General features: G+C 45.1%; 2 protein-coding genes across 2 annotated transcripts in view; one reads left to right on the forward strand and one right to left on the reverse strand.

Moving 5' to 3' along the window:
* tbc1d30 (TBC1 domain family, member 30) overlaps positions 1-7948 on the reverse strand; it is a 55144-nt gene extending 47196 nt beyond the window's left edge. The window contains exons 1-2 of the mRNA XM_063217804.1: positions 7055-7948; positions 5387-5551 (exon numbers count right to left, since the gene is read on the reverse strand). Of these exons, the coding sequence (XP_063073874.1) occupies positions 5387-5551; positions 7055-7667 (778 nt within the window). The 5' untranslated portion in view covers positions 7668-7948. The remainder of the gene's footprint in view (positions 1-5386; positions 5552-7054) is intronic.
* A 495-nt stretch (positions 7949-8443) lies between these two features.
* gnsa (glucosamine (N-acetyl)-6-sulfatase a) overlaps positions 8444-26099 on the forward strand; it is a 49808-nt gene continuing 32152 nt past the window's right edge. Inside the window, exons 1-4 of the mRNA XM_063217623.1 lie at positions 8444-8789; positions 8904-8963; positions 19516-19719; positions 23214-23279. Coding sequence (XP_063073693.1) covers positions 8631-8789; positions 8904-8963; positions 19516-19719; positions 23214-23279 — 489 coding nt within the window. The 5' untranslated portion in view covers positions 8444-8630. The remainder of the gene's footprint in view (positions 8790-8903; positions 8964-19515; positions 19720-23213; positions 23280-26099) is intronic.

Below are 26099 nucleotides of genomic sequence, written 5' to 3' on the forward strand. Positions count from 1 at the left end.
TAGCATATTCACAGTACCATACCGTACCTGTGCGTAGCAGTGGTCAGGCTGCATGTGGACAAAGACAAGAAGAAGACAAGAAGACGAGTTTGGCCAGTAGTAGAGAACAGGGTGATTAGGCTAATTTACTCATCCTGAAAGACATTAGCCAGTAGTGGAGACTGAGTATGGTAGAGTAGAGAGTATATGTTGGGAAGAATAAAGACAAGTTTAAAGGGACACTGTGTGAGATTTTTAGTTGTTTATTTCCAGAATTCATGCTGCCCATTCACTAATGTTACCTTTTTCACGACTACTTACCACCAGCATCAAATTCTAAGTATTCATTATGACAGGAAAAATTGCGCTTTTCATACATGAAAAGGGGATCTTCTCTATGGTCCGCCAATTTTGAATTTCCAAAAATAGCCATTTTTAGCTGCAAAAATTACTGTACTTGGACCATACTAGAAAATATTAGTTTATTATTTAGTAAACTTTCATGTAAAGATCAAATTTGGCAATAGGCAGCCCAGTTTCAATGAGCAGCATAGTTGTAGTACCTTTTTTGACCATTTCCTGCACAGTGTCCCTTTAACCATTAATAGAGAGTATACAGTAGTCGGGCCTACTTCAAATGGTTAGTTCAGTAGTTAGTATAGGCCAGGGCTATTCAATTGGAGGCCCGAGGGCCACATGTGGCCCAGATGCAGTCCACATGCGGCCCAGGCATGGCCCCCAACTGAAGCAGTATACATTTCAGTTTTCTTACTGCAGTACAACACATTATTTGCTTGTAAATCTTCTGCTTGTCTTATACATTCACATTAAATGTGGTTAAGGTTTAGGTTAGAGGAACATGTTTAATATTTGTTTGTGGACTACTGATTTTAAGTGTCATTTCAATGGTCGTGATGTCTGAAAATGTGTGGCCCGACTGCAGTTCTTGGTTTCGAAATGTGGCCCACATGAAATTCTAATTGAATAGCCCTGGTATAGGCCTACTGTAGTCCTGAAGGATATTAAGGATAAACATGTGGGCCGGTGTCAATGCCCAGGCTACGTGTGGGACAAGAGAAGAATAAGGAGGATTTTAACCAGTAGCAGAGGAGAGGAAGGCTCAGTGGTCAGACTACATTTGTGACCAGAGGACAACAACAAAGATTTTAACCAATAGGCTACATTTGGGACCTCTTGGGACCAGAGGACAACTACAAAGATTTTAACCAATAGGACAGGGGCCAATGGCCAGGCTACATTTGGGACAAGAGGACAACAACAAAGAAGATTTTAACCAATAGGACAGGGGCCAATGGCCAGGCTACATTTGGGACAAGAGGACAACAACAAAGAAGATTTTAACCAATAGGACAGTGCTTAGGTTAACTCAGAGGTGACAAGGGAAACACCTGGCACAATCAGTACAGACACTGGCACCATCAGCATAAACACTGGCACCATCACTAGCATAGATAATGGCACCATCACCTAGAGCAGTGTTTCTCAATCTTTTTTCAGATGGAGGACCACTTTGTCCCCCCCAAAAAATGTACAGGCACCACCTGTCAACTGAATCGACAGTTGACTGGTGCTAATTTGACACTGCTAATTTCTATGCAGATCACTTAATTTTCAAGCCAAGTCTTATTATGGTGAAAATGAGACTTTGATCTCTGAGACAGCTATGCTTTGCTTTGTAATAATGTTACAAATATAGCCTAGTGCGAGCTTGTTTTGGAAAAGTAGAAATCCCCTCACGGACCACCTGAGCTCTGTCACGGACCACCAATGGTCTTCGGACCACACTTTGAGAATCACTGACTTAGAGGTAGCAGAATCAATAGTACAGACACTGGCACCGTCACCCTTACTGTCCCTGAGGGTACTGAGCCCTTGGGTATACTCCACTATCCACACTCCTGTCCTCCCTTGTGCTGCCCCTGAGGGTACTGAGCCCTTGGGTATACTCCACTATCCACACTCCTGTCCTCCCTTGTGCTGCCCCTGAGGGTACTGAGCCCCTGGGTGAACTCCACTATCCACACTCCTGTCCTCCCTTGTGCTGCCCCTGAGGGTACTGAGCCCCTGGGTGAACTCCACTATCCACACTCCTGTCCTCCCTTGTGCTGTCCCTGAGGGTACTGAGCCCTTGGGTATACTCCACTATCCACACTCCTGTCCTCCCTTGTACTTGTGACCTCGTGATGTCATCACAGGATGGCAGTGATCATAGAAGTTTAATTCACTATTTCAAATAAGCGCAATTGAAAAGGTCTCTCTCTCTCTCTCTCTCTCTCTCTCTCTCTCTCTCTCTCTCTCTCTCTCTCTCTCTCTCTCTCTCTTCTCTCTCTCTCTCTCTCTCTCTCTCTCTCTCTCTCTCTCTCTCTCTCTCTCTCTCTCTCTCTCTCTCTCTCTCTCTCTCTCTCCATCTTTATTTTGCCTTGGCCTTGCACATTGTGTCTGTTCCACTCTCCTTCTCTCTCTGTCTGTCTGTCTGTCTGTCTGTCTGTCTGTCTGTCTGTCTGTCTGTCTGTCTGTCTGTCTGTCTGTCTGTCTGTCTGTCTGTCTGTCTGTCTGTCTGTCTGTCTGTCTGTCTGTCTGTCAAGCACACAAGCAGCCACCTTAAAGCCTTCTCTCACATTCTGTTCACTCCAATTGAAAAGGGACAGCAGTGAAAAGAGCTCTGCCTGAAACAAGTGCAACCCAATACCACCAGCTCCAAGGCCCAATCTGTGTGTGTGTGTGTGTGTGTGTGTGTGTGTGTGTGTGTGTGTGTGTGTGTGTGTGTGTGTGTGTGTGTGTGTGTGTGTGTGTGTGTGTGTCCCAGCTCTCAGGCCCAATCTCTTTATCTATACCCTCACAGACTGCACAAGGGCCTGTGTGTGTGTGTGTGTGTGTGTGTGTGTCTGTGTGTCTGTGTGTCTGTGTGTCTGTGCTGTTCCCTCTCTCTGCTATTGTCTTGGCTGGCTGGCAGACAGGCAGACTGCAGAAACACCCACACAGTCCTACTGGTAACTAAATCCATCACATAAATGCATCTCAAACAACTAATCCGCCAGATAATAATGGCAGGCAGGAAGATGTTACGTTATACCTACAACAAAACAATTAGAGATAGCTAACAGGAACAGTTTCCAGATTCGATATCCAGCACAGATAGTGATCCAGCAGATCTGTGAAGATGCTGGAAGATGTCCATCCCCTTGGAATCATTTGCTGGCGTTGAAAAGTGAAGTGAAAGTCTAACTAGGAAACCCCAACTTCCATTGACATTGTGACACAGCACACAATGAGATTACATTCATGCCTCACCTGTGCAAGGGGACAGCCCCCAATGGCGCTCCAAGGGAGCAGTGCGGCAGGACGGTACCAAGCTCAGGGTACCTCAGTCATGGAGGAGGATGGGGTAGAGCACTTTTTATTTACTCCCCCCACCAACCTGGCAGGTCGGGAGTCGAACCGGCAACCTTTGGGCTACAAGTCTGACACCCTAACTGCTTACCCACCGTGACTGCCCAAAACATCTTACGATCATGAAGGGACTTCTGGTACTTGTGTAACAGATGCCAACTAGCAGAGTTTGACAGTAGAACATTAGCAAATCTCCCTACCGGAGCCTCATACACATGCCGGAACACTGGACCCTGATTCTCAAAAGCATCGTTGCTAACCAGTTAGCAACTTACTAGGTTTCCAATGGGAAATTGCATTGCAACCAAGTAAGTTGCTAACTTAGTTAGCAACGATGTTGTCAAGAAACACACCCCTGAGCTGTTAGCCTAGACCAGTGGTCTACAAATGGTGGTCAGCGGGCCAGATCCGACCGGGGCATGGCAAACATTTGGCCTGCCATGAGGTTAGAAGAACAATTGAAAACATATACCGTATGTGTGCTATCTGTGGCCCTACGGTCTGGCAATTTGTTTGGCCCTCAGCCACATTTGCACCAAGCGAAAAATAATTGGAGACCACTGTCCTAAACCTTCACCTCAGTGGTGTCATACCGGAGCCCTTGTAGAGAGTTACTTGTGCACAATCCCTGGTGCTGAACAAAAAGACTACGTATTTTTTGAAAAAAGGTTTGCACACTCCTTTGGATTTTTTTCTTCTGCAAGTCATTTTTTCTTCTTTTTATTCATTCATTCAATGGCAATTGAATGAATGAATAAAAATAAGAAAAAAATCCAAAGGAGTGTGCGAACCTTTAGTCATACCTGAGCCCCCCCCATGCCGAACGAGCCACGAGCCACGAGCCACTGTGCAGGGTGACGTCAGTTATATAAGTACACATATATTGGCACCTCTCAACAATATGAATCTGATTACATGGTGTGATGTGCAGAATTGCCTTGTCTTGTTTTTGTGAGGTACACACACACAAACAACAAAATCTACATCTACACTGTTACGTTTGACGAACAACTGCACTCAAGATTCATTGATGTTAAATACTCAAGTTAAATACTTTCACAACAATTGGACCACCTAGAGATGTGGTACTGACATTGTGTTGCTTGAGGCTCTTGTTGTGTGTGTGTGTGTGTGTGTGTGTGTGTGTGTGTGTGTGTGTGTGTGTGTGTGTGTGTGTGTGTGTGTGTGTGAGAGAGTGAGTGCGCATGTGTGCGTGTGTGTGTGTAACGTACGTCTCTTTTGTGACAGTGCCTGTAGGCATGCTGTTATGACATCGTAGTGTTTGAGGGTCTTATTGTGTGTGTGTGTGTGTGTGTGTGTGTGTGTGTGTGTGTGTGTGTTTATAACATACGTCTCTTCTGTGACAGGGCCTGTAAGCATGCGGTGATGACGTCGTAGTGTTTGCAGCTCTTGGGGGGGGGGGGGGGGGTGTGTGTGCGTGCGTGCGTGTATTGTAACGTACGTCTCTTCTGCGACAGTGCCTGTAAGCATGCGGTGATGATATCGTAGTGTTTCAGGGTCTTAGTGTGTGTGTGTGCGTGTTTATAACATACGTCTCTTCTGGGACAGTGCCTGTAGGCATTCGGTGACGACGTCGTAGCGTTTCAGGCTCTTTGTGTGTGTGTGTGTGTGTGTGTGTGTGTGTGTGTGTGTGTATTGTAACGTACGTCTCTTCTGTGACAGTGCCTGTAAGCATGCGGTGATGACGTCGTAGTGTTTGAGGCTCTTGGTGTGTGTGTGTGTGTGTGTGTGTGTGTGTGTGTGTGTGTGTGTGTGTGTGTGTGTGTGTGTGTAACATACGTCTCTTCTGGGACAGTGCCTGTAGGCATTCGGTGACGACGTCGTAGCGTTTCAGGCTCTTCGTGTGTGTGTGTGTGTGTGTGTGTGTGTGTGTGTGTGTAACGTACGTCTCTTCTGTGACAGTGCCTGTAAGCATGCGGTGATGACGTCGTAGTGTTTGAGGCTCTTGGTGTGTGTGTGTGTGTGTATAACGTACGTCTCTTCTGTGATAGGGCCTGTAAGCATGCGGTGATGACATCGTAGTGTTTCAGGGTCTTGCTGTGCTGTCTGTCCTTCCTCTTCAGTAGTCGGACCAGCTTGGCATTCTGGACACTGATGCGATAGTTCAACTCCGTTACGATGGACTCTAACTCCTTTGGATCTGCAAAACAGCATTGTACAGAGAGAGTTAAGTGTGTGTGTGTGTGGGTGTGTGTGTACTGATGCGATAGTTCAACTCTGTTACGATAGACTCCAACTCTTTCGGATCTGGAAAAACAGCATAATAAAGAGAGGGTTAAGTGTGTGTGTGTGTGTGTGTGTGTGTAAGAGAGTCTAGACTCTAGAGACTCAACTCTGTCACCACAGACTGCAAATAAACATCATGTACAGTACAGATTGTGTTACGTGTGTGTGTGTGTGTGTGTGTGTGTGTGTGTGTGCGGTAACTATAGGAATGCTATGCCATGGCTGGCTGTTTAATGGTGCGCTGTGTTAAACCGTCTCCTGCTGTGCTGTTGGGGTCAGCCAGCCGCCTTAGATACCAGCACGCACACACACACACACGCACACACACACACACAGTGGGTGTCAGCCAGCCTTAGAGAACAACACAAGAGATGAGCGTGCCCCCCAGCAGACAAATATTGGATCAGCAGCAAGGCAAACACACGTAAACAGGCTTTTGTCTACTCACCATGAGAAACATAAAGAACTGACTACAGGCATCCACAGATACAGGTTAATTACATGTATTGAGGCATGGGCAGCATGGGCGTGTGTGTGTGTGTGTGTGTGTGTGTGTGTGTGTGTGTGTGTGTGTGTGTGTGTGTGTGTGTGTGTGTGTGTGTGTGTGTGTGTGTGTGTGTGTGTGTGTGTGTGTGTGTGTGCATCAGCAGCCAGGCAAACATGCGTAAACAGGCTTTTGTCTAGTCGCCATGAGAAACATTATAAAGAACTGACTGGCATCCACATACGGGTTAATTACATGTAGGTTATTGAGAGGTGTGTGTATGTGTGCGTGCTTGTGTGTGCGTGCGTGCTTGTGTGTGCATGCGTGTGTGTGCATGCGTGTGTGTGCGTGTTAGACACACACAAACAGGCTTTTGTCTATTCATTCTGAAAAAAGAAAGAACTGATTTCAGCCATTCGCTCTGTGTCAGGTGAGTGACAATTACATCCAGGTCATTGGTGAGCATAGTGAGATTCACTTCAATATGTTTATTACACAACTGTGTGTGTTCACCAGCTGCACTATCTGGGTCCTTTTATTAATCAGGTATAGGCTGCCACTCCTGCATATAAAATAAATGAAAGTCTAATAGTGGTATAACCATAAACCATCATAGTAGTCTAGTGTAGCCTACCACAGGTGCAAGATCACTCAGCTAGGCCTAGGCTACTGTATCCAAACTCCCAACACACCTGTTTGTCAAAGGAATGCACTTTACCCTAGTTGCACCTGCATGACCGCCTGGCATACTGGCTGTAACTGATGCAATGGGCGTACTGAGACTGATTGAGACGTGCAAATTTAAAAAAAAAAAAAAAAAAAAAAGGAAAAGAAAAAAGCCAATAACAACAACAACAACAACAACAACAACAACAACAACAACAAAAAAGACGTTTCCCTCTGTAATGTGCGATAGATTGCACGTGATCTTACCTTTCTGCGAGAGGTATGTGACTTGATGTCTCCGCGTGTGCTTCTCAAGGAGTTCTTGCAGGAAACTCGAGCCGGAGTTGCTTCGCCCCAAAAACGCATCCGAGCCAGACGCCTCCGTGGAGCTATCGAAACTATCAAAACTCAACCTCTTCTCGCAGGTGTAGGTATCGTACAGTTCTACCAAAAGACAATCCACTATGGAGGCTCTGGACAGGGCTCGAGGTCTGGGGTCGTCTAGTTCTATATCCTCACTGCGGTCAAAAAAGTTATCGTCCCCCTCCTCCTCTGCATTGTTGTTTTCTTCACCATTCGGAACCACCAGGGAGGCGTGACGATGGTGATGATGGACCGACTCCTGGAAAGTTTCTGCGCTCCAGCTGGTACAGTCAGAAGTTCTCCTGCTGCCGGGGGTAAAGCTGCCATCACTTTGGCCTGTTGTGGTAGCAGGTGTCCACTGATGAAACGCCGAGAAGCCGTCCGTGTTGTTATTAGATACACCTGAGTTCACAAACACGCCACTTTCGCCCTCAGAACAGACGTCTTGTTCGTCCTCTTCCCTGCCGCATATGTCGATTTCTCGAAGTTCATCGTCCTCCAGCTGCAACTCCGACATTATTCTGGTCTGCGGGCCGGGGACTCACACACCACGTCACACCAGGTTAGCTCGTGCCAGCTCTCATATCGCCAACTCATGCATACGTAGATAAGGCCACTCAGACAGGCAGGTAGGCTACTTCACACAGCGCACTGGCGACGCGCCTCTCTCTCCACTTGACCGAAAAGGAACTGAAGTTCCGGGTACATTCCACACTTTGGGCTCGGTTGACTTTGGCTGGCTCTCGCTGGCCAGCTTATTTCCTTCCTGATCCACAGTAAATAGTCTCGACTGCACGGCACGCTTCTGCAGAAAAAATGATAGTGTGCCTTCTGAGTAGAGCACGTTCAGGAGTTTGTTGCGCACAGAAAAAAAGTTTTGGAAGGCGCCGACAGGTGTTAGACTGAACAGAGCTGTGCATGTACTGCTGTCTGCTCTCCCAAACAGGGGCAATGTGCTGCCTTGTCGTCACAAAACAAACGTTTTGCTACATAAGAATAGTTGATCTATAATTATGTGTTATTGTGGCTGCGGTTTTATGTCAATTTTTACAACAGAAAAGATAAGATGTGCCCAATTCTCGTAAATGCGTAATTGTGGTCGTAAAGCACTACACAATAAACAAATAAAAGAATGATTGTGAAATAACGTTTATAACAAACAATGTTGAAGTATTCAACTACCTGAATAAGTTTGTCTGACACGACTGTGGTTTGGAACCATGACATCATTCCAAACTCAGGAGGGGGTTGGCTTCTTTTGCGCGAGCGATCTGGCTCGTCACCTGACCGGGATTTCCGTCTGGCTCGAGCACATGACTAGGAAACAGGGAAGTGTTTTGCGCTGCTAGAAAGCAAACGGAGTTTATTGTCGCTGGATCCGTCGTGAGGGTGGATTTTGTTGCCAACATTACATGCGTTTATTGGCCTATAAAGGCCTTACAGCAACCCGGCGCGTCTGGTTTTGGTTTGGTTTGCAGAAATGGCCTCGAATCGGTTAGAACTGCGGACGTTGTTGCGTTTTAGCATGATCTGCGTCACTTTGTTCTTAAATAACACGCCTGTCTGGGCCGCCAAGTACAGAAGACCAAACATTGTTTTGATCTTGACGGACGATTTAGATGCGTCGATGGGTGGCATGGTGAGTTGGTGCGGTTCAAGTCCAAGTGCGTTCTAATGACGCTGCAATATTATAAATGCTGTGATTAACCTGTGACTGCAACACGCCTCCAAAAAACATCTTCCCTCTCCTCAGGTGCCACTGAACAAGACAAGAAAGTTGCTAGGTGATGCTGGGATCACTTTTACAAATGCGGTGAGTTGAAACATTCACATCATTCAGTCACTCTTCCGTTTTTTAATCGATTTGAGATGAGCAGATCCCCCCAGGGTTCTTCTTGGACAGTGCCAATTAGTAGGTCGGCACGTAGACCATCTTGCCGACGATGTGATCTCTTCTCTTCTTCGGCCAAAGTCCACATGTGTTTGTTTTGTCGTAATTCTAATGAAAGGGAACTGTTTACATAAACAAACAGAACACAGTAGTAACACTTATTGGCGACACTTCTTGATAACGCGTAATTATTGTGACACTTATTGTAATTAGTGGTAACACTTATTTGGATACATATTAGTTGGGTACTTTGTTATTATCCGCCGTGTGTGCTCAGTTGGTCGCAGACTTCTGTCTGTAGACACTGTAGTGTGTAGTAGACTATTCAATTGGCAATAATATGCAGTCTATTGTTGTCTGTATGGTTTATTTGTGGATAAGAATGTGAGTGACTCATCATCCGCCTGTTGGTTTGTAACTGGCCTACTTTGTTGTCCCAGGCAGCCAAAACAATCCTCACATGTAGGTCCTACTTTTAAGTACACACACATCTGATCCATCCCAAATTCCCCCAATGCACCTCCTATGTATCCAGCCTACTGTGTGGTAACTACACCGTGTTGCACTAGTTACAACAATGTTCTAATTACACCCTCACAGTTTCTAGCCTGTCCAGTGTCTGGTCTCAGTAATGCAATATTTATAATAGTAGTAGGTAACTGTTTTCTCAGCCCTGTGCAGTGCCCTTTCAGTTTTTTGCAGCTCTGCTGTCTGTGTTAACTCATGGGGAAGTCATGGCCTAATGGTTAAGGAGGTGGTCTTAAGGTCAGAGGGCCGGCCCCCAGGTTCGAATCCCACCCTGACCTCTCCCTGCACCTCCATGGCTGAAGTGCTCTTGAGCAAGTCACCTAACCCCACATAGCTCCGGGGACTGTAACTAATACCCTGTATTGCCCTGTATGGCCGCAATACCCAATACCCTACATTGCCGCTAAGCCGCTTTGGATAAAGCCCGCTGTGCTGCCCCAGTCATGCCACTGACACAGATGGGCAAAAAAAACCACAACCACCATGTGGTCAATAACGTCTTAATAGGGGGTGCTGTGGCGCAGCCCCCTAAGCCCCCCACACTTGGGCTTGCATGCCCACGGGGGACCCCGGTTCGAGTCCGGACGGGGTCATTTCCCAACCCTACCCCATCTCTCTCCACACTCACTTCCTGTCGCACCTTCACTGTCCTATCCCAAATAAAGGCCTAAAAAGCCCATAAAAAATATCTTTAAAAAAAAAAAAAACGTTTTAATAATAATGAACTATTGGCCCTACCGTGGCACTGACGGCAGGGCGCTGAGCTACTACGATGGCGACCTAGGTTCTAATCCGGCCCAGGTCCGTTGCCAAACCTTCCCCATGTCTCTCTCTCTCTCCACTCATTTCCCCATGTCTCTCTCTCTCCACTCATTTCCCCATGTCTCTCTCTCCCCACTCATTTCCTCATCTCTCTCTCTCTCTCTCTCTCTCCACTCATTTCCTCATGTCTCTCTCTCTCTCTCTCTCTCCACTCATTTCCTGTCAAATCTCTCACTGTCCTGTCATAAATAAACTGATGACAGACCAACAAAAATATTAAAGGCCAACTTCCGATAAAACACAGTTTTACTCACTCCTTTTGAAGATCGGACGGTCACCCCAAGTTAAACTCACTTGCAAGGCTCTCATAGCGGTGCGTCACCTCGCCTGGCTGTGTTTCCCGGTGTTTCCCAATTTACATTAATAATGCAGAGAAACGAGCGAATCACGGNAGCTGTAGCAGCCAAAGTGGACTTTAAGTTAAATAAATAGAAATTGCTTAAAAATGCATAAATAGATAATAAATAATTTCATTTGAATTTGTAATTTCATAGATAAGTTAATTTCATGATTAAAATGATGAATATTATGTAGGAAAGATAAAAGAATAAGAATTCATGTTTTAAGATTACTTGTTGTTTTGGATTAAAAATGTGTACTGTCGCTTTAAGACTCACGAGCCGGCTTCCATAGCCTCTCGCGCTTTTCATTTCAGATCGCAAGGAACCGTGGAAGCGAACAGTCTTTTTACCTGTTGCTCTCCTGTGGCTCTCCAACTTCGGACATTTAAACCTTTTATTTTCAGTAGTTGATGTTTTTTGTTAGTTCATGTACGTTTTGTAAATACCTTAAGAAGAACACTAAACTTTGATTATCATTTCAAAACGTTGTGGAGTGGATTTATTTCAATTACATGGACAAAGACAGTGGAAACAGTAACTTTTGGTCGGAGAAGTAACAGCGTAAGAAATAGCACTTTCCTCGCGGTCTCACTAAGACTAAACCTCTACATTAGTAAGAAGACTTGCTTGACATTGGACTACAAACATTGGTGAGGTTTTCCTGAAAGTGGAAAGTAGTTTCATCGAGGGATTTACCGAGAGACTTCTGGAAGCAGCATGATCACGCGCTGCGTTCGTGGCTGGTGAGTGGACAAGCGGCTCGTGGCTGCAACGTGACTGTCGCTGCAACGTGACTGTCGCAAGTGGAATCGGAAAAAAAACCGGACTGACTTTCAAACGCAATCATGGCAAGCGAGGAGGAGAAAACGGTAAGCCCTCCGGGGGAAAAACGTTTGGTTAGACCAACACAAGTGTCATTGGAAAATAATCTGCAAACGAAAATCAGCTCCAGAAGAGCCAAGCTAGGCAAGTTGACTGAGAAAAGAAAGGAAATGCTTGCTTTAATGGATGATGATGCAAACGTGGAAATTATAACACAGGAGTTGTTAAACAAATATGAAGAGCTGATAGAAGAATTCAGTAAAATAAATGCTGATGTGAAAGATCTGTACAGTCAGCTTGGATGTTTAGAGAACATGAAAGCAGATCAAAGTGATTGGTTTCAGCCAAGATATGATGAGCACAGTAACTTTGTGCAAGAAGTTAATACATGGATACAGGCTGCAATGCTTCGCATTGAAGAGTCTCAAAAAATGAACAATGAAGTACATCCTGAAGATAGCGCTTCAGCTTCATCCGGAAGGAGTAGAAAAGCCAGGTCTGTCTCCTCTGCTACTGTGATATCAGCAGCTCGTGCTGAACGGCTAAAAGTTGAATTGGAGCAAGCTACTTTGCTAAGCAAGACCGAAAAATTGAAACAAAAAAGAGCTCTGGAGGAGCATGAGATGCAACTAAAGGAGCAGGAGCTAAAGCTTAAGGAACAGGCTCGACAGCTCAAAGCTGCAAAAGAAGAATTGGAGTTGCAAGCAGAGCTTGATGAAAAAGATGCAAAATTAGCCGTGCTAAAGAAATATGAAGAAGGCTCACGTGTGTCACGAGGCTCTAGAGGCTCTAAAGGGGAGTCACTGATGGCTACTCAGAGACAACATGTCAGCTACAATAGGAGCAGTGGGGCTAGTAATGTATCTCAGCACAGCCATAGTGGAATAGCTGCCAATGCAGCGCCTGTTGCACAGCCAGTGCTTCTTGCACGACCAGCGCCTACTGCACGACCAGTGCCTGTTACAAGACAAGTGCATGTCACTCCAAAGAGCAATTCTGCAAACTCAGATAACCTAGTTTCTGTCATGCAACGCCAAAACGAAATAACTGAGAGCTTAATTAAGCAACAAAAGCTATCTACATTGCCATCACCAAACATCCCAATGTTTAAAGGAGATCCAATGGAATACCGTCTCTTCATGAGAGCTTTCGAGCATCGCATAGAGAGTAAAACTGATAACAGCAAAGATCGGCTTTACTATTTGGAACAGCACACGAGCGGTCAGCCTAATGACTTAGTGCGCAGTTGTTTTCACATGGACCCAGATCAGGGCTATCCTGAAGCCAAGAAATTATTAAAGGAGCGCTTTGGTGACAAATACAAGATTTCGATGGCATACCTTGACAAGGCTCTAAATTGGCCTACCATAAAGTCAGATGACGCCAAGGCACTTGAAGCATATGCTCTGTTTCTGACCAACTGTAACAATGCAATGTCGGACTTGGAGTACTTGGACGAGATGGAGAATGCCGCGAACATGCGCACAGTCATCTCCAAGCTCCCATACAGGCTGAGGGAGAGATTCAGGAGCGTCGCCATTGACATACAGAAGAAAGACCGGCGAACAAAGTTTGAAGACGTGGTGTCATTCGTTACCAAACAGGCTGAAATGGCAGCACACCCTGTGTTTGGCGAAATCTTTGGTCAGACCAAGCGACAACCTGAAAAGTCAGCTGTCAAGAAAAACATCACAGCGTTAGCCACTGAAGCTAAAGAACAAAAAGCAGTGAAATATGTTGCTGGTGCTGACAAGCAAGCTAAAGAGAAGAAACCAAACATGAACATGGCTTTCGTGAAACCTTGTACCTTCTGTCAGGGTGATCATACAATGGAACAGTGCAGGAAACTTCAGAAAAAGTTGCACAAAGAAAAACTGGAATTCCTTAAAAGCAAGGGCCTCTGCTTCAGTTGTCTTACAGGAGGACACATGAGCAGTGCCTGTGAAGAAAAGAAGAGCTGTGAGTTGTGTTCAGCTAAGCACCCGACGCTGTTACACATAAAGCAGAAACCTAAAGACTCACCGAAAGAAAACGCTTCACGGGAGGAACAAAAAGAGGAGTCTTCACAGGAAGAACAAACTGTGATCAGTGGATTTGTGGATGCTGGAGAAACTTGCTCTCAGACTGGGGCCGGGGGTACAGGAACCGTCCTCGCCATCGTTCCAGTGAGAGTGAAGGCTAAGAAAGGTGACAAGGTGCTGACTTGCTATGCGTTCCTGGATCCAGGCAGCAACGCCTCCTTTTGCACTAACAAGCTAGCCAACAACCTTAACTTGCCAGGAACAAATGTAAACATCCTACTTACCACCATGGGAGACCAAAAAGCCGTCTCATGCAAAGTGCTACCAGACCTAGAAGTCAGCAGTCTGGAGGGTGACGACTTTGTCGAACTCACTGGTGTGTTCACACAAAAGGCCATACCTGCTAGTCAGGAGAACATTCCAACCCAGGAAGACGTGGATAAGTGGCCACACTTACGGGGTGTTCGGATTCCATCGATCAAGGCGGATATCGATCTTCTTATTGGGACTGACGTCGCCAAAGCTATGGAGCCAGAAGAGGTAATCCGCAGTGTGAACCATGGTCCTTATGCCATTCGTACAGCCTTGGGGTGGACCGTGAACGGGCCGTTGCGTGAGAACATCAGAAGTTGGTCAAAGGACGGACACCCACAGATCCAAATGAATCGGATATCGGTGGCTCGACTTGAAGAATTGTGGACGCAACAATTCAAGTACGATTTTCCAGAGAATGCTCGAGGAGAGCAGCTTGAGATGTCGAAGGAAGATCAACTGTTTATGGACCGAGTTACCACATCCACAAAGCTGGTCAACGGTCACTACTCTATTGGTTTGCCGTTGAAGAACCAAGACGTGAAAATGCCTAACAACAGAGCAATGACAGAGCAACGAGCGCTCAACATGAGAAAGAAGCTTCAGAAAAGCCAGACATTCCGAGAGGAATACGTCAGCTTCATGAATCAAGTGATCAGCAAGGGATACGCTGTCAAAGTCCCAGATGAAGAACTAAGCAGGAGCGATGGAAAGGTGTGGTTTATTCCGCATCATGCCGTCTACCACCCCAAGAAGCACAAACTTCGAGTGGTATTCGACTGTGGCGCTTCGTATCAGGGAACCACACTCAATGAACAACTACTGCAAGGCCCTGACATGACCAGCAGCCTGGTTGGTGTCTTAACCCGATTTCGTCAGGAGCCAATCGCAGTCATGGCCGATGTGGAGTCCATGTTCCACCAGGTCAAGGTCCCACCTGAAGACGCAGACCTTCTCAGGTTTTTATGGTGGCCTGACGGGGACATATCGAAAGAACTGCATGAATACAGAATGGAGGTACACTTGTTCGGAGCCACCTCCTCACCCAGCTGCGCGAGCTATGCGCTGAGAAGGTGTGCAGAGGACAACAGGAGTACTTTCGATGCAGCAGCTGTGGACACAGTGTTGAACAATTTTTACGTCGACGATTGTCTAAAATCGGTCAACTCAGAACAAGAAGCCATCAAGTTATTCCATGACTTGACGGCCATCTGTCAAACAGGAGGCTTTAGACTCACAAAATGGACGACCAACAGTCGAAACGTGCTGTTAACCATTCCGCTTGAAGACCGAGCGACGGAAGTCAAGGATCTTGATCTCGACCAGGACTCACTCGCCATCAAGAGAGCCTTGGGAGTACAGTGGTGCATCCGGTCAGATCAGTTCAAGTTTCAAGTCAACATCGAGCAGAAGCCTCTCACCAGGAGAGGAATCCTGTCCGTAATGAGCTCAGTCTACGACCCGCTTGGAATGTTGTCTCCAGTCATACTACCTGCCCGAAACATCCTGCAAGAATTGTGTAGACAAAGAACAGGCTGGGATGACACCGTGCCAGAACACCTAGCACAACAATGGACCAAATGGACTGAAGAACTTCAACAGCTCGCTGACTTCGGAGTGACTCGATGCTTCAAGCCACCTGACTTCGGCAAAGCTGTGCAAGCTCAATTGCATCACTTTTGTGACGCATGTGAAACAGGCTACGGTACTGTCACGTACTTAGTCCAGAAGAATAGCAGTAACCAAGTGCACTGTTCATTCGTCTTGGGGAAGGCGAGGGTCGCCCCTCTGAAACCCACTACCATCCCGCGGTTGGAGCTGACGGCGGCTGCCTTAGCTGCGAAGGTGGATGTTATGCTGAAGAAGGAGCTTCAGTTGCCACTGGCTGACTCCAAGTTTTGGACGGACAGTACTACCGTACTGAAGTACTTGGCCAACGAGAACATCAGGTTTAAGACATTCGTGGCAAACAGGATTGCCATAATCCTGCAAGCATCAAACGTGCACCAATGGAGCTACGTCAACACTCAGTTGAATCCAGCCGATTGCGCCTCAAGGGGTCAGAGGGTGAGCGCCTTCACGAAGAACGAGGTCTGGATTGCTGGTCCCAGCTTCCTTAGCAAACCAGAAGGAGAGTGGCCAGTTAACACCGAACACCAAAAAGAGCTCACGGCTGAGGATCCTGAGGTGAAGAAAGGCGTACTGGTTCATGCTACCACTGTAGAAAGCACTGATGCTATGCAGCGACTAATTCAATACTTCTCTTCATGGATACGGCTCAAGAAGGCTGTGGCGTGGTTCATAAGACTCAAACAGATCCTGGTGAACCTGTCTAGGAAGAGAAAGGAGTTGAAAGGATTGTGCAGTGACGAACAACAGTTGAAAAAGGAAATGTTGAGCTATAAAAAGAGTCTCAAACATACTTACCTGACAGTGGATGACCTACAGAAGGCGGAGATCGCTATCATCGGTCATTGCCAAAGGAATAGCTTCCAAGAAGAGATATCTGCTCTTCAGAGAAAGGACTCTGTCAAGAAGAGTAGTCGAATCCTCAGACTCAATCCACAACTTGAGGAAGGAATCCTTCGCGTTGGAGGTAGGCTCAGCCGAGCATCCATGCCAGCCGAAGCCAAGCATCCCATGATCATCCCCAAGAACCATCACGTGGGAGACTTGATTCTCCAGGATGCACACGAGTGTCTAGGGCACAGTGGACGTAATCATGTCTTGTCTCACGTACGCCAAAGGTACTGGATCATTGGTGCTCCCTCATCAATCCGAAAAATGCTGTCTCGGTGTACTACCTGTCGAAGACAACATGGTGCATCAGGTACACAAGTGATGGCAGACTTACCAAGAAACCGAGTTCTACCAAATGAACCACCCTTCACCAGAACGGGCGTGGATCTGTTCGGGCCATTCATCGTCAAGCGTGGAAGAGTGTCTATCAAAAGATACGGGGTGATATTCACCTGCCTTGCATGTCGTGCGGTCCACATCGAAATGGCAACATCACTGGAGACCGACTCCTTTATTCAAGCTCTACGTCGCTTCATCGCGAGAAGGGGCCAGGTGAAGGAAATGAGATCCGACAACGGGACCAACTTCGTCGGAGCTGACCATGAGCTGGAAAAGGCAGTAAAGGAGTGGAATGCTGCACAGATTGAGAACAGCCTGCTTCAACGTGACATCAAGTGGTTGTTCAATCCACCATCCGGATCCCACCACGGAGGAGTGTGGGAAAGGATGATTCGTTCCATCAGGAAGATCATGAATGCTACATTGAGAGAGCAAAGCTTGGACGAAGAGGGTCTTCAAACGTTCTTCTGCGAATGTGAAGCCATCTTGAATAGTAGGCCTATCACTACGCCATCCAATGACATTAATGATCTGGAAGCTCTTACCCCACAACACTTACTCTTGCTCAAGACTAACCCCAACCTACCACCGGGCGTCTTCGACGAGCATGATACTTACGCACGCAAGAGATGGAGGCAAGTCCAGTACATGAGCGATCTGTTCTGGAAACGCTGGACCAGAGAATACCTGCCTCAACTCCAGAAAAGACAGAAGTGGAACCATCCGGCGCGTAACTTCAGCCAAGGAGACGTAGTCTTGATCGTCGACGAATCAGCCCCCCGAGGATCATGGCTGATGGGCAGAATCGTGAAGATCGTGGTGGACGAGCATGGAATCGTCCGCAAGGTTCGAGTCAAGACGAAGACGAACGAGCTCGAGCGGCCGATCACCAAACTCTGCCTGCTTCAAGAAGCAGAATGAAAAGGACTGTTAAGTATTAACCTTCTTTTTTGTAATTGTTTCTTGGATAGAAAGCAATTAGGGGCCGGGTATGTAGCAGCCAAAGTGGACTTTAAGTTAAATAAATAGAAATTGCTTAAAAATGCATAAATAGATAATAAATAATTTCATTTGAATTTGTAATTTCATAGATAAGTTAATTTCATGATTAAAATGATGAATATTATGTAGGAAAGATAAAAGAATAAGAATTCATGTTTTAAGATTACTTGTTGTTTTGGATTAAAAATGTGTACTGTCGCTTTAAGACTCACGAGCCGGCTTCCATAGCCTCTCGCGCTTTTCATTTCAGATCGCAAGGAACCGTGGAAGCGAACAGTCTTTTTACCTGTTGCTCTCCTGTGGCTCTCCAACTTCGGACATTTAAACCTTTTATTTTCAGTAGTTGATGTTTTTTGTTAGTTCATGTACGTTTTGTAAATACCTTAAGAAGAACACTAAACTTTGATTATCATTTCAAAACGTTGTGGAGTGGATTTATTTCAATTACATGGACAAAGACAGTGGAAACAGTAACTTTTGGTCGGAGAAGTAACAGCGTAAGAAATAGCACTTTCCTCGCGGTCTCACTAAGACTAAACCTCTACAGAAGCCTTTCTGTGTTTCGTCACGTCGAAAGAAGGCGTTGCCCACAAAGGTTTATGTCGACCCATTTTTCTAAAAACATGTTGAGTAATTTTTTTCTGCTTGTTTTCAATACAAGCAACGTCTGGTGGCCCGAAATCTAGCTTAGCTTAGCTATCAGCTGGTTGCTACTCTCAGGTACACACACAGCACAAAGCCTCATCCATACAGCAAGCCCACTCTGGTTGCGCCGTACCTGCAGCTTGCATAGGGGTCGCTGTCGAAAGAGCACAGCCCTGAATGGAGCCTGCACGCCTCCTATAGTGCAGTGCCACCCGGGGAAGTGGCGACTCTGTTTCCCATTACATTCTCTCCAAGAACTGGAGGACTGAGCCAATCAGAGACGCGTTTCCACGAGAGCAGGAGGAGTGAGCCAATCAGAGACGCATTTCCACGAGAAACACGGAACACTCTCTCGTTTCTCCACAAGCCACCTTGCCAGCTTGCAAAAACGTCTTGAAACAAAGCATCCAGAACGTTTTTTAAAATGGGACCAACGCGTAACACATTCAATAACAATGGGGAACACGGCAATATTAATCAAATGACGTTGAGAGGCCATCTTTAAAAATAAATAAACAATCAAGAATTAAGAGAAGACCCTGGAGCAGCACAAATGAGATTCTTTTCTTTTTTAAATCAAGTGCACAATATATTAGGGACTAACGTTTCGGTGGAAAACCATCTTCATCAGAGTCCATGAGTACTGAAGAGAGAGGAACCCAGTTATATGCTATACCTTGATTTGACAGTTGTAGGCCTATGCGGCGTGGCAATAGGCGAGTGGTCCTTCTCATCGGCTACAATAAATAATCAATTATTGTCTGCCTCTTCTGTTTCCCGTGTTAGTTTGTTGCCAGCCCGCTGTGATGTCCGAGTTGTGCCAGTATCCTGACGGGGAAGTACCCGCATAACCACCACGTCATCAACAACTTAATTAATAATTAATAATAACCAGCTACGGGCTGCCGTGGTTCGGCTTCCCGTGTTAGTTTGTTGCCAGCCCGCTGTGATGTCCGAGTTGTGCGAGTACAGCAGAAGGGGAAAACAAACCATAACCACCACGTGGTCAACAGCTTAATGAATAATTATCACTCTTCTGCTTCTGGTTTAGTGTGTTGCCAGTCTGCTGTGCTGGCCTAGATCAACAATAACTGTGCCCCTCTTGTCTGTCTCTTCGTCTAGTTTTTTGCCAGCCCGCTGTGCTGCCCGAGTCGTGCCAGTATCCTGACGGGGAAGTACCCGCATAACCACCACGTCATCAACAACACGCTGGAGGGCAACTGCAGCAGCGTGGCCTGGCAGAAGAGTCAGGAGCCAATCACCTTCCCCGCCCTGCTGCAGAAGAACTACTACCAGACCTTCTTCGCCGGGAAATACCTTAACGAGGTAAGGTGTAGTTTAAATACCTTAACGAGGTAAGGTGCAGTTTAAATACCTTAACGAGGTAAGGTGCAGTTTAAATACCTTAACGAGGTAAGGTGCAGTTTAAATACCTCAACGAGGTAAGGTATAGTTGTAGTGTAAATATCTCAACGAGGTAAAATGTAGTTTAAATACCTTAACGAGGTAAGGTGCAGTTTAAATACCTCAACGAGGTAAGGTGCAGTTTAAATACCTTAACGAGGTAAGGTGCAGTTTAAATACCTTAACGAGGTAAGGTGCAGTTTAAATACCTTAACGAGGTAACTTGTAGTCTAAATACCTTAATGAGGCAAGGTATAGTTTAAATACCTCAACAAGCGAAAGTGTAGTTTAAGTAAGGAGCGTTTTAAATACCCTAACGAGGTACGGTCAAAAGCGTCCTTTAAATATCTTAACAGGGCAGCGTGTAGTTTAAATACCTCAAAAGTGACATTTAAATGTCTTAACGAGGTAAGGTGTAGTTTTAATATCTAAATGATTTAAGGTGTGGTTTAAATTCCCCAATGAGGTATGGTTGTCCATGAGGTAAGGTGTGGTTTAAGGGAACAGTCCATTGTGTTTCAATAATAAAGTTCGTCTCTGAACTCTGATGAGTTCATCCCATGGTCTAGTTGACGAGAAGTAGCCCAGCTTGTCTTCATAATAATAACAGCTAGCCCTCTCGCAGTGCTCATATGACCCTTGTCCTGCATGACTGTCCCACCAAGATTTTCCCCGAGGGGGGTTTCTCGGAGAGCAGCATGGCCTTGACTGTACAAGACCCTTGAATGACCAATAGTGTTTTTTCATTGGAGAGCAGTGTACGGTAGACCCTACGTCGAGGTCATGTGTGTTTATAGGCTAGAGGACAGGGTTGCCAGATGAGACTACTGATTTCTAACCCAGAAAATGCTCAAAACACGCCTGAAAGCACTAAATCCAGCCCAATTAAATTCTAAATTCTATTGATTTCTATGGCCACAACAAATCAGAAAAACCTGCCAAAATTCAATTTTTACCCATGGACGCCCATCTTAAGCAGCCCCAATTGGGCAGGAAACCACCCAATCTGGCAACACTGCTCCAGAGGTCATGTGTGTTTATCTGGTCAGCAGCCTATAGGGAGTTTCCCTCCGTATATTACCCATAATGCATCAGAAGCACCAGGGCTGGGGTCCCAAAAGACCCCAAATTTACATCACTTTTTATAGCTCAACTATGACGCAATTTGATTTATTTGCCAGCCTTTTCCATGAAATGTGTCATAATCTGGGGATCTGTAGCTATATATTAAGCACTTTATAGGTAACTACTATAACTTTGTAGGTGAAGTGTTTGAATATAAACGTACACGTACGTTTTCTATCTCTACTTATGTGGCCATACCATATTGTCTGTCCATCGAGTTGCACACAGTGTTCAGACGTGTGTGTGTGTGTGTGTGTGTGTGTGTGTGTGTGTGTGTGTGTGTGTGTGTGCGTGTGCGTGTGCGTGTGCGTGTGCGTGTGCGTGTGCGTGTGTGTGTGTGTGTATGCGTGTGCGCGCGTGTGCGTGCCTCCCAGACATGCATAGCATGAATGTGGAGCTCCACAGCTCATTGTAAATAGCCAGCGGTATGTGAGCTTATGACCGGTGCTGTTTGTCTTTGGGCCTGTGGAATTCTATTTACTAGATATTCCATACAGCTGTAGACTATGTGGTCCTCTGTTCTTTATCATAGCTATGGGCTCAGCCTGTTCTCCTGCAGAACTGTGTTTTCTCATGCTGTTGGCTTTACCAGAGCTGTGTTTTCTTATGGATTTAGGTTTTAGACACATGCCATCGTAGCTTTTAGCAGAGCTGTGTTTTGTTTTCTCACAGCTTTCAGATTGATGTTGATGATGGTACCCAAGAATTGAAGGAGCCACAGTCCAATACATTACATTTCAATATTCAAGAAGCCTTCACTGTGATTAGATTCGATACCGATTTCTTAGGCCGATATGGATCATTCTAGATATTCCATACAGCTGTAAACTATGTGGTCCTCTGTTCTTTGTCATAGCTATGGGTTCAGGCTGTTCTGTATGGTTTTCTCATGCTGTTGGCTTTTGGCAGGACTGTGGTTTCATGTAGGTTTTAGCATTTAGACACATGCCATCGTAGCTTTTAGCAGAGCTGTGTTTTGTTTTCTCACGGCTTTCAGATTGTTGTTGATTGTATCCAGGAATTGAAGGAGCCTCACTCCAACATATTACATTTCAATATTCAAGATTTCTTTTATTACATCTCATTATAGTGTTAAAGGTAGGGGTATAAATCAAAGCCTTCACTGTGATTAGATTCGATACCGATTTCTTAGGCCGATATGGATCATTCTTAGGATTAGATTATTTTCGATACCTAAGACCGCTATTGACTATAAGGTCCTCTGTTCTTTATCATAGCTATGGGCTCAGCCTGTTCTCCGGTGTGGCTGTATGGTTTCTCATGCTGGTGGCTTTAGCAGGGCTGTGTTTTCTCACAGCTTTCAGATTGATGTTGTTTTTACTCAAGAATTGAAGGAGCCATACGCCAATATAATACATCTGAATACGCAAGATTCCACCAGCCAAAATGGCTAGTAGCGCTTAATCTTACTAGCAAAATGCATACTCACCAATGGGTCAAAGTGGCTGGTAAGTTGGTCTTTTCCACCAGCCAAACTAAAATTTCACAGTTTGGCCGGTTGTCTGGTGTTAACCCATTGACGCCTAAGGCACCTGCAAAAAAGGGTGCTGAATGCCTGAGCCCTTTTTAAGAAAATTTGCCCTCAGACAATAAAAAACCTAATATCTCAGCTTCTGAAGCACATGAAAATATGCACTAAGTTGCATTTAAACGCTAAGACCCTCATCTTTCATTAGAATGTGTTCATTCATCTCGAACAAACAGAGATTTTTAATAAAGTTGTCTCAAATCTCATGAGCCTGAATGTTGCGTAATGAAGCTCCAGGCGCCAGGGCCAATGTTGCGCAATGCAACATCAGGCATCAATGGGTTAATTTAGAGCCCTGAATATAAGAGTACAATTTGTAGTTTTTTTTTCTCTTCAAAGATGAATAAATGAATGAATAAATAAATGAATCTCTCTCCCTCTCCCTCTCTCTTTCTCATGGCTTTCAGACTGTTGTTGTTTTTACTCAAGAACTTTTGGAGCCATACTTCGATACATTAGATTTGTTACTTTCTTTCTCCCTTCCTAGTGTCATTATTCGTTAGTTTCTCCCTTCCTAGTGTTACTATTTGCTCCTTTGTGTCTTTCATGGTATTTCTGTTATTTACAAGATTTGCTTCATTTTCTTCCCCTCTCTCTCTTTCTCTCTTTCTCTCTTTCTCTTGCGCGCTCTCTCTCTCTCTCTCTCTCTCTCTCTCTCTCTCTCTCTCTCTCTCTCTCTCTCTCTCTCTCTCTCTCTCTCTCTCTCTCTCTCTCTCTCTCTCTCTCTCTCTCTCTCTCTCAGTATGGGAATCCTGATGCGGGAGGTATTGAGCACGTGCCCCCAGGCTGGGACTACTGGTTCGCTCTGGTAAGAAAACACACACACACACACACACACACACACACATACACACGCTGGTAAGAAAACTCAAATGGCTACTGTTCACCTTATACTCACACTGGAGCACTCAAGCAGCTACTGTTTACCTCATTCAAAACGCAGATACACACACACACGCGCACACACACACTCTCTGGTAAGTCAACTCAAGCCACTACTGTTCACCTTACTCCCAAACAGGAGCCCTTCTCCTCAACAGTCCTATGCCATGTTAATTCACTGTCTAATGTTTTACTGCATACTACCCCACTCAGGCAAGGGGCCAATAAAATACAGACAATCAAGGTCTAAACAGACACGTGCGCTCACACACTCACACACTCACACACTCACACACTCACACACTCACACACTCACACACACACACACACACACACAGTAGACACACACAGCATACTCACAGGATCAGGGATCTTGTCGACTTGTTTTTCTTGTCTGGAAAAGTTGTCCATCAGCCGCCTTTTAAAGGTTAAAAACCATCAACACTAGCTTACTCTCAGTGTTAAAAACCATCAACACTAGATCACTCTTAGAGTTAAAAGAAAGCAGCAACAGTGCTAGCTTTCTCTGAACTAAAGCTGAAAAAACACTAGATTATTCTCAGCGAAGTGAAGTGAAAAGATCTATTGTAGATTACTACTCTCAGAGCGGAAAATATAAAAAATGGATTCCTCTCAAAGTGAAACCCATCAACATCAGATTACTCTCAGAGTAAAAAAAAAAGAGAGAAAGAATCAACTCTATAATTTCTCTCAGTGAAAACACTGGATTTAATAGCTATGTAAGAATCATCTGTGCCATGTTATCTAAAGGGTTTAGTTGCCTTTTGCACCTTCAAGCTTAACTAAACTCCTTGGACAAGATTCCCTACTTCTGTTCTGTTTATGTTAGTGTTTAAACTGCACGGTGACCTGTTTTCGTATGGGCATGTCCTTAATGACCTCACCTGGGGGGTAAACTGCCATTCCTGCTATCAGCAGCCAGGTGATGGGTGTGATGGGTACATACAGTACATCCAGTAGGTTTGTAGGTGACCTACTCCTCTTATCATACCCTGCTTATCTCTTAGTGTGCCTATCACGGCTCCTGCTATTGCTACTACAGTGTTCGCTTGTCTCGCCACTGAATGCATTGTACTCATTTCAGATAGAGGCAGTTGCTGTGTCTCAAATGGTGTACTTGTGCACTTCAGTGTTCATGTTTCAGTGCACATGGTGTATTCATTTTGACTAATTGGCAGCAGCAGTATTCTCCTTGCTGTCTTTGGTTTGTGTGTGAAGAGCCATCTAATTCCCTCAGTTTACCATTACTGTCTGATTATACAGAATATATTTTAAAATGTGATATGTGTTACAGTATACACATTAATGGCATATTAGGTGCAGTAGTGCCCTTGCTGTCAGTTTACTGATTATACTGAATATATTTTATAAATTGAAAATCGGATTAATTCCATAGTATTGTATGCACTGTACAATCTGGCAAACTCAGGGATGGGCCATCTGTTATTACTAGTGTGCCCCCTTACACTCCTCAGGTGTGCGTGTGCTTGTGCGTGTGTGCGTGTGCGCGTGTGCGCGTGCCCGTTCGTTCATGTGTGATCTGTGACTGTAGGGAAGATTGTAAAAATAAGCACACACAGATTTGGCCCGGAAAGAAGAGGTGTGTGTTGGGTGCTGGACTGTCGTCATAGTAATACAGAGAGGCATGCTGGGATTATTTTGGCCCTGCGCCTGAATCGCGGCCAAATCAGCCAAGCGTTTCCACAGAAACCCTGCCAAGTTGTCACCTCCTACCCACAGGTGCAGAAAACTCAAGCAGAATCCTATTGTAAAATATCATATCATGTATACAGGTACAGAATCCTATTGTAAAATATCATATCATGTACACAATCATACCATAAAATAGACTAGAGTAGAGTGACATTTATTAATCCCGAGGGAAATGTAGGTGTCTAGTAGCATACACACAAACAAATTAATTCACACATACTAAACATTCATCTATTAAGAGTCTCTCAGTGCAGTAATGGGGGGAGGGGGGTGTTGATCAGCAGGCATAGGCAAGTCAGATAGCAGGCACAGATGGTGGGGGATGGGATTTGGCAGATCAGCTGCTTCCATAAAGGAGAGAGGTAGAGATAGTTATGCTGTTCAGTCACCTATGACAATCTCTCTCTCTCTGTGTCATTATTTTGTGAACTATCATATCATATATACAGAATCCTACTGTAAAATACCATTTATTTAAAGGGACACTGTGCAGGAAATGGTCAAAAAAGGTACTGCAACTATGCTGCTCATTGAAACTGGGCTGCCTATTGCCAAATTTGATCTTTACATGAAGGTTTACTAAGTCATAAACAAATATTTTCTAGTATGGTCCAAGTACAGTCATTTGTGTAGATAAAAATGGCTATTTTTGGAAATTCAAAATGGCGGACCATGGAGAAGATCCCCCTTTTCATGTATGAAAAGTGCAATTTTTCCAGTCATAATGAATACTTAGAATTTGATGCTGGTGGTAAGTATTCATGAAAAAAGGTAACATTAGTGAATGGGCAGCATGAATTCTGGAAATAAACAACTAAAAATCTCACACTGTTTCCCTTTAAAGCCTCTTATGATGGCCTGCTTATGTTGTTTATGTTGTGGCCAGTCTCTACACTGTACAGTATGTGTTGTATGGCCAGTTGTTCATGGGGCTCTAAGGTTAAACAAGATCCTGGTGGTTTAGCGCATTGCCTAACACCAGAGCGGCTGACCAGTGTGTGTGTGACAACTC

The sequence above is a fragment of the Engraulis encrasicolus genome, chromosome 15, assembly GCF_034702125.1.
Source record: "Engraulis encrasicolus isolate BLACKSEA-1 chromosome 15, IST_EnEncr_1.0, whole genome shotgun sequence".
NCBI lineage: Eukaryota > Metazoa > Chordata > Actinopteri > Clupeiformes > Engraulidae > Engraulis > Engraulis encrasicolus.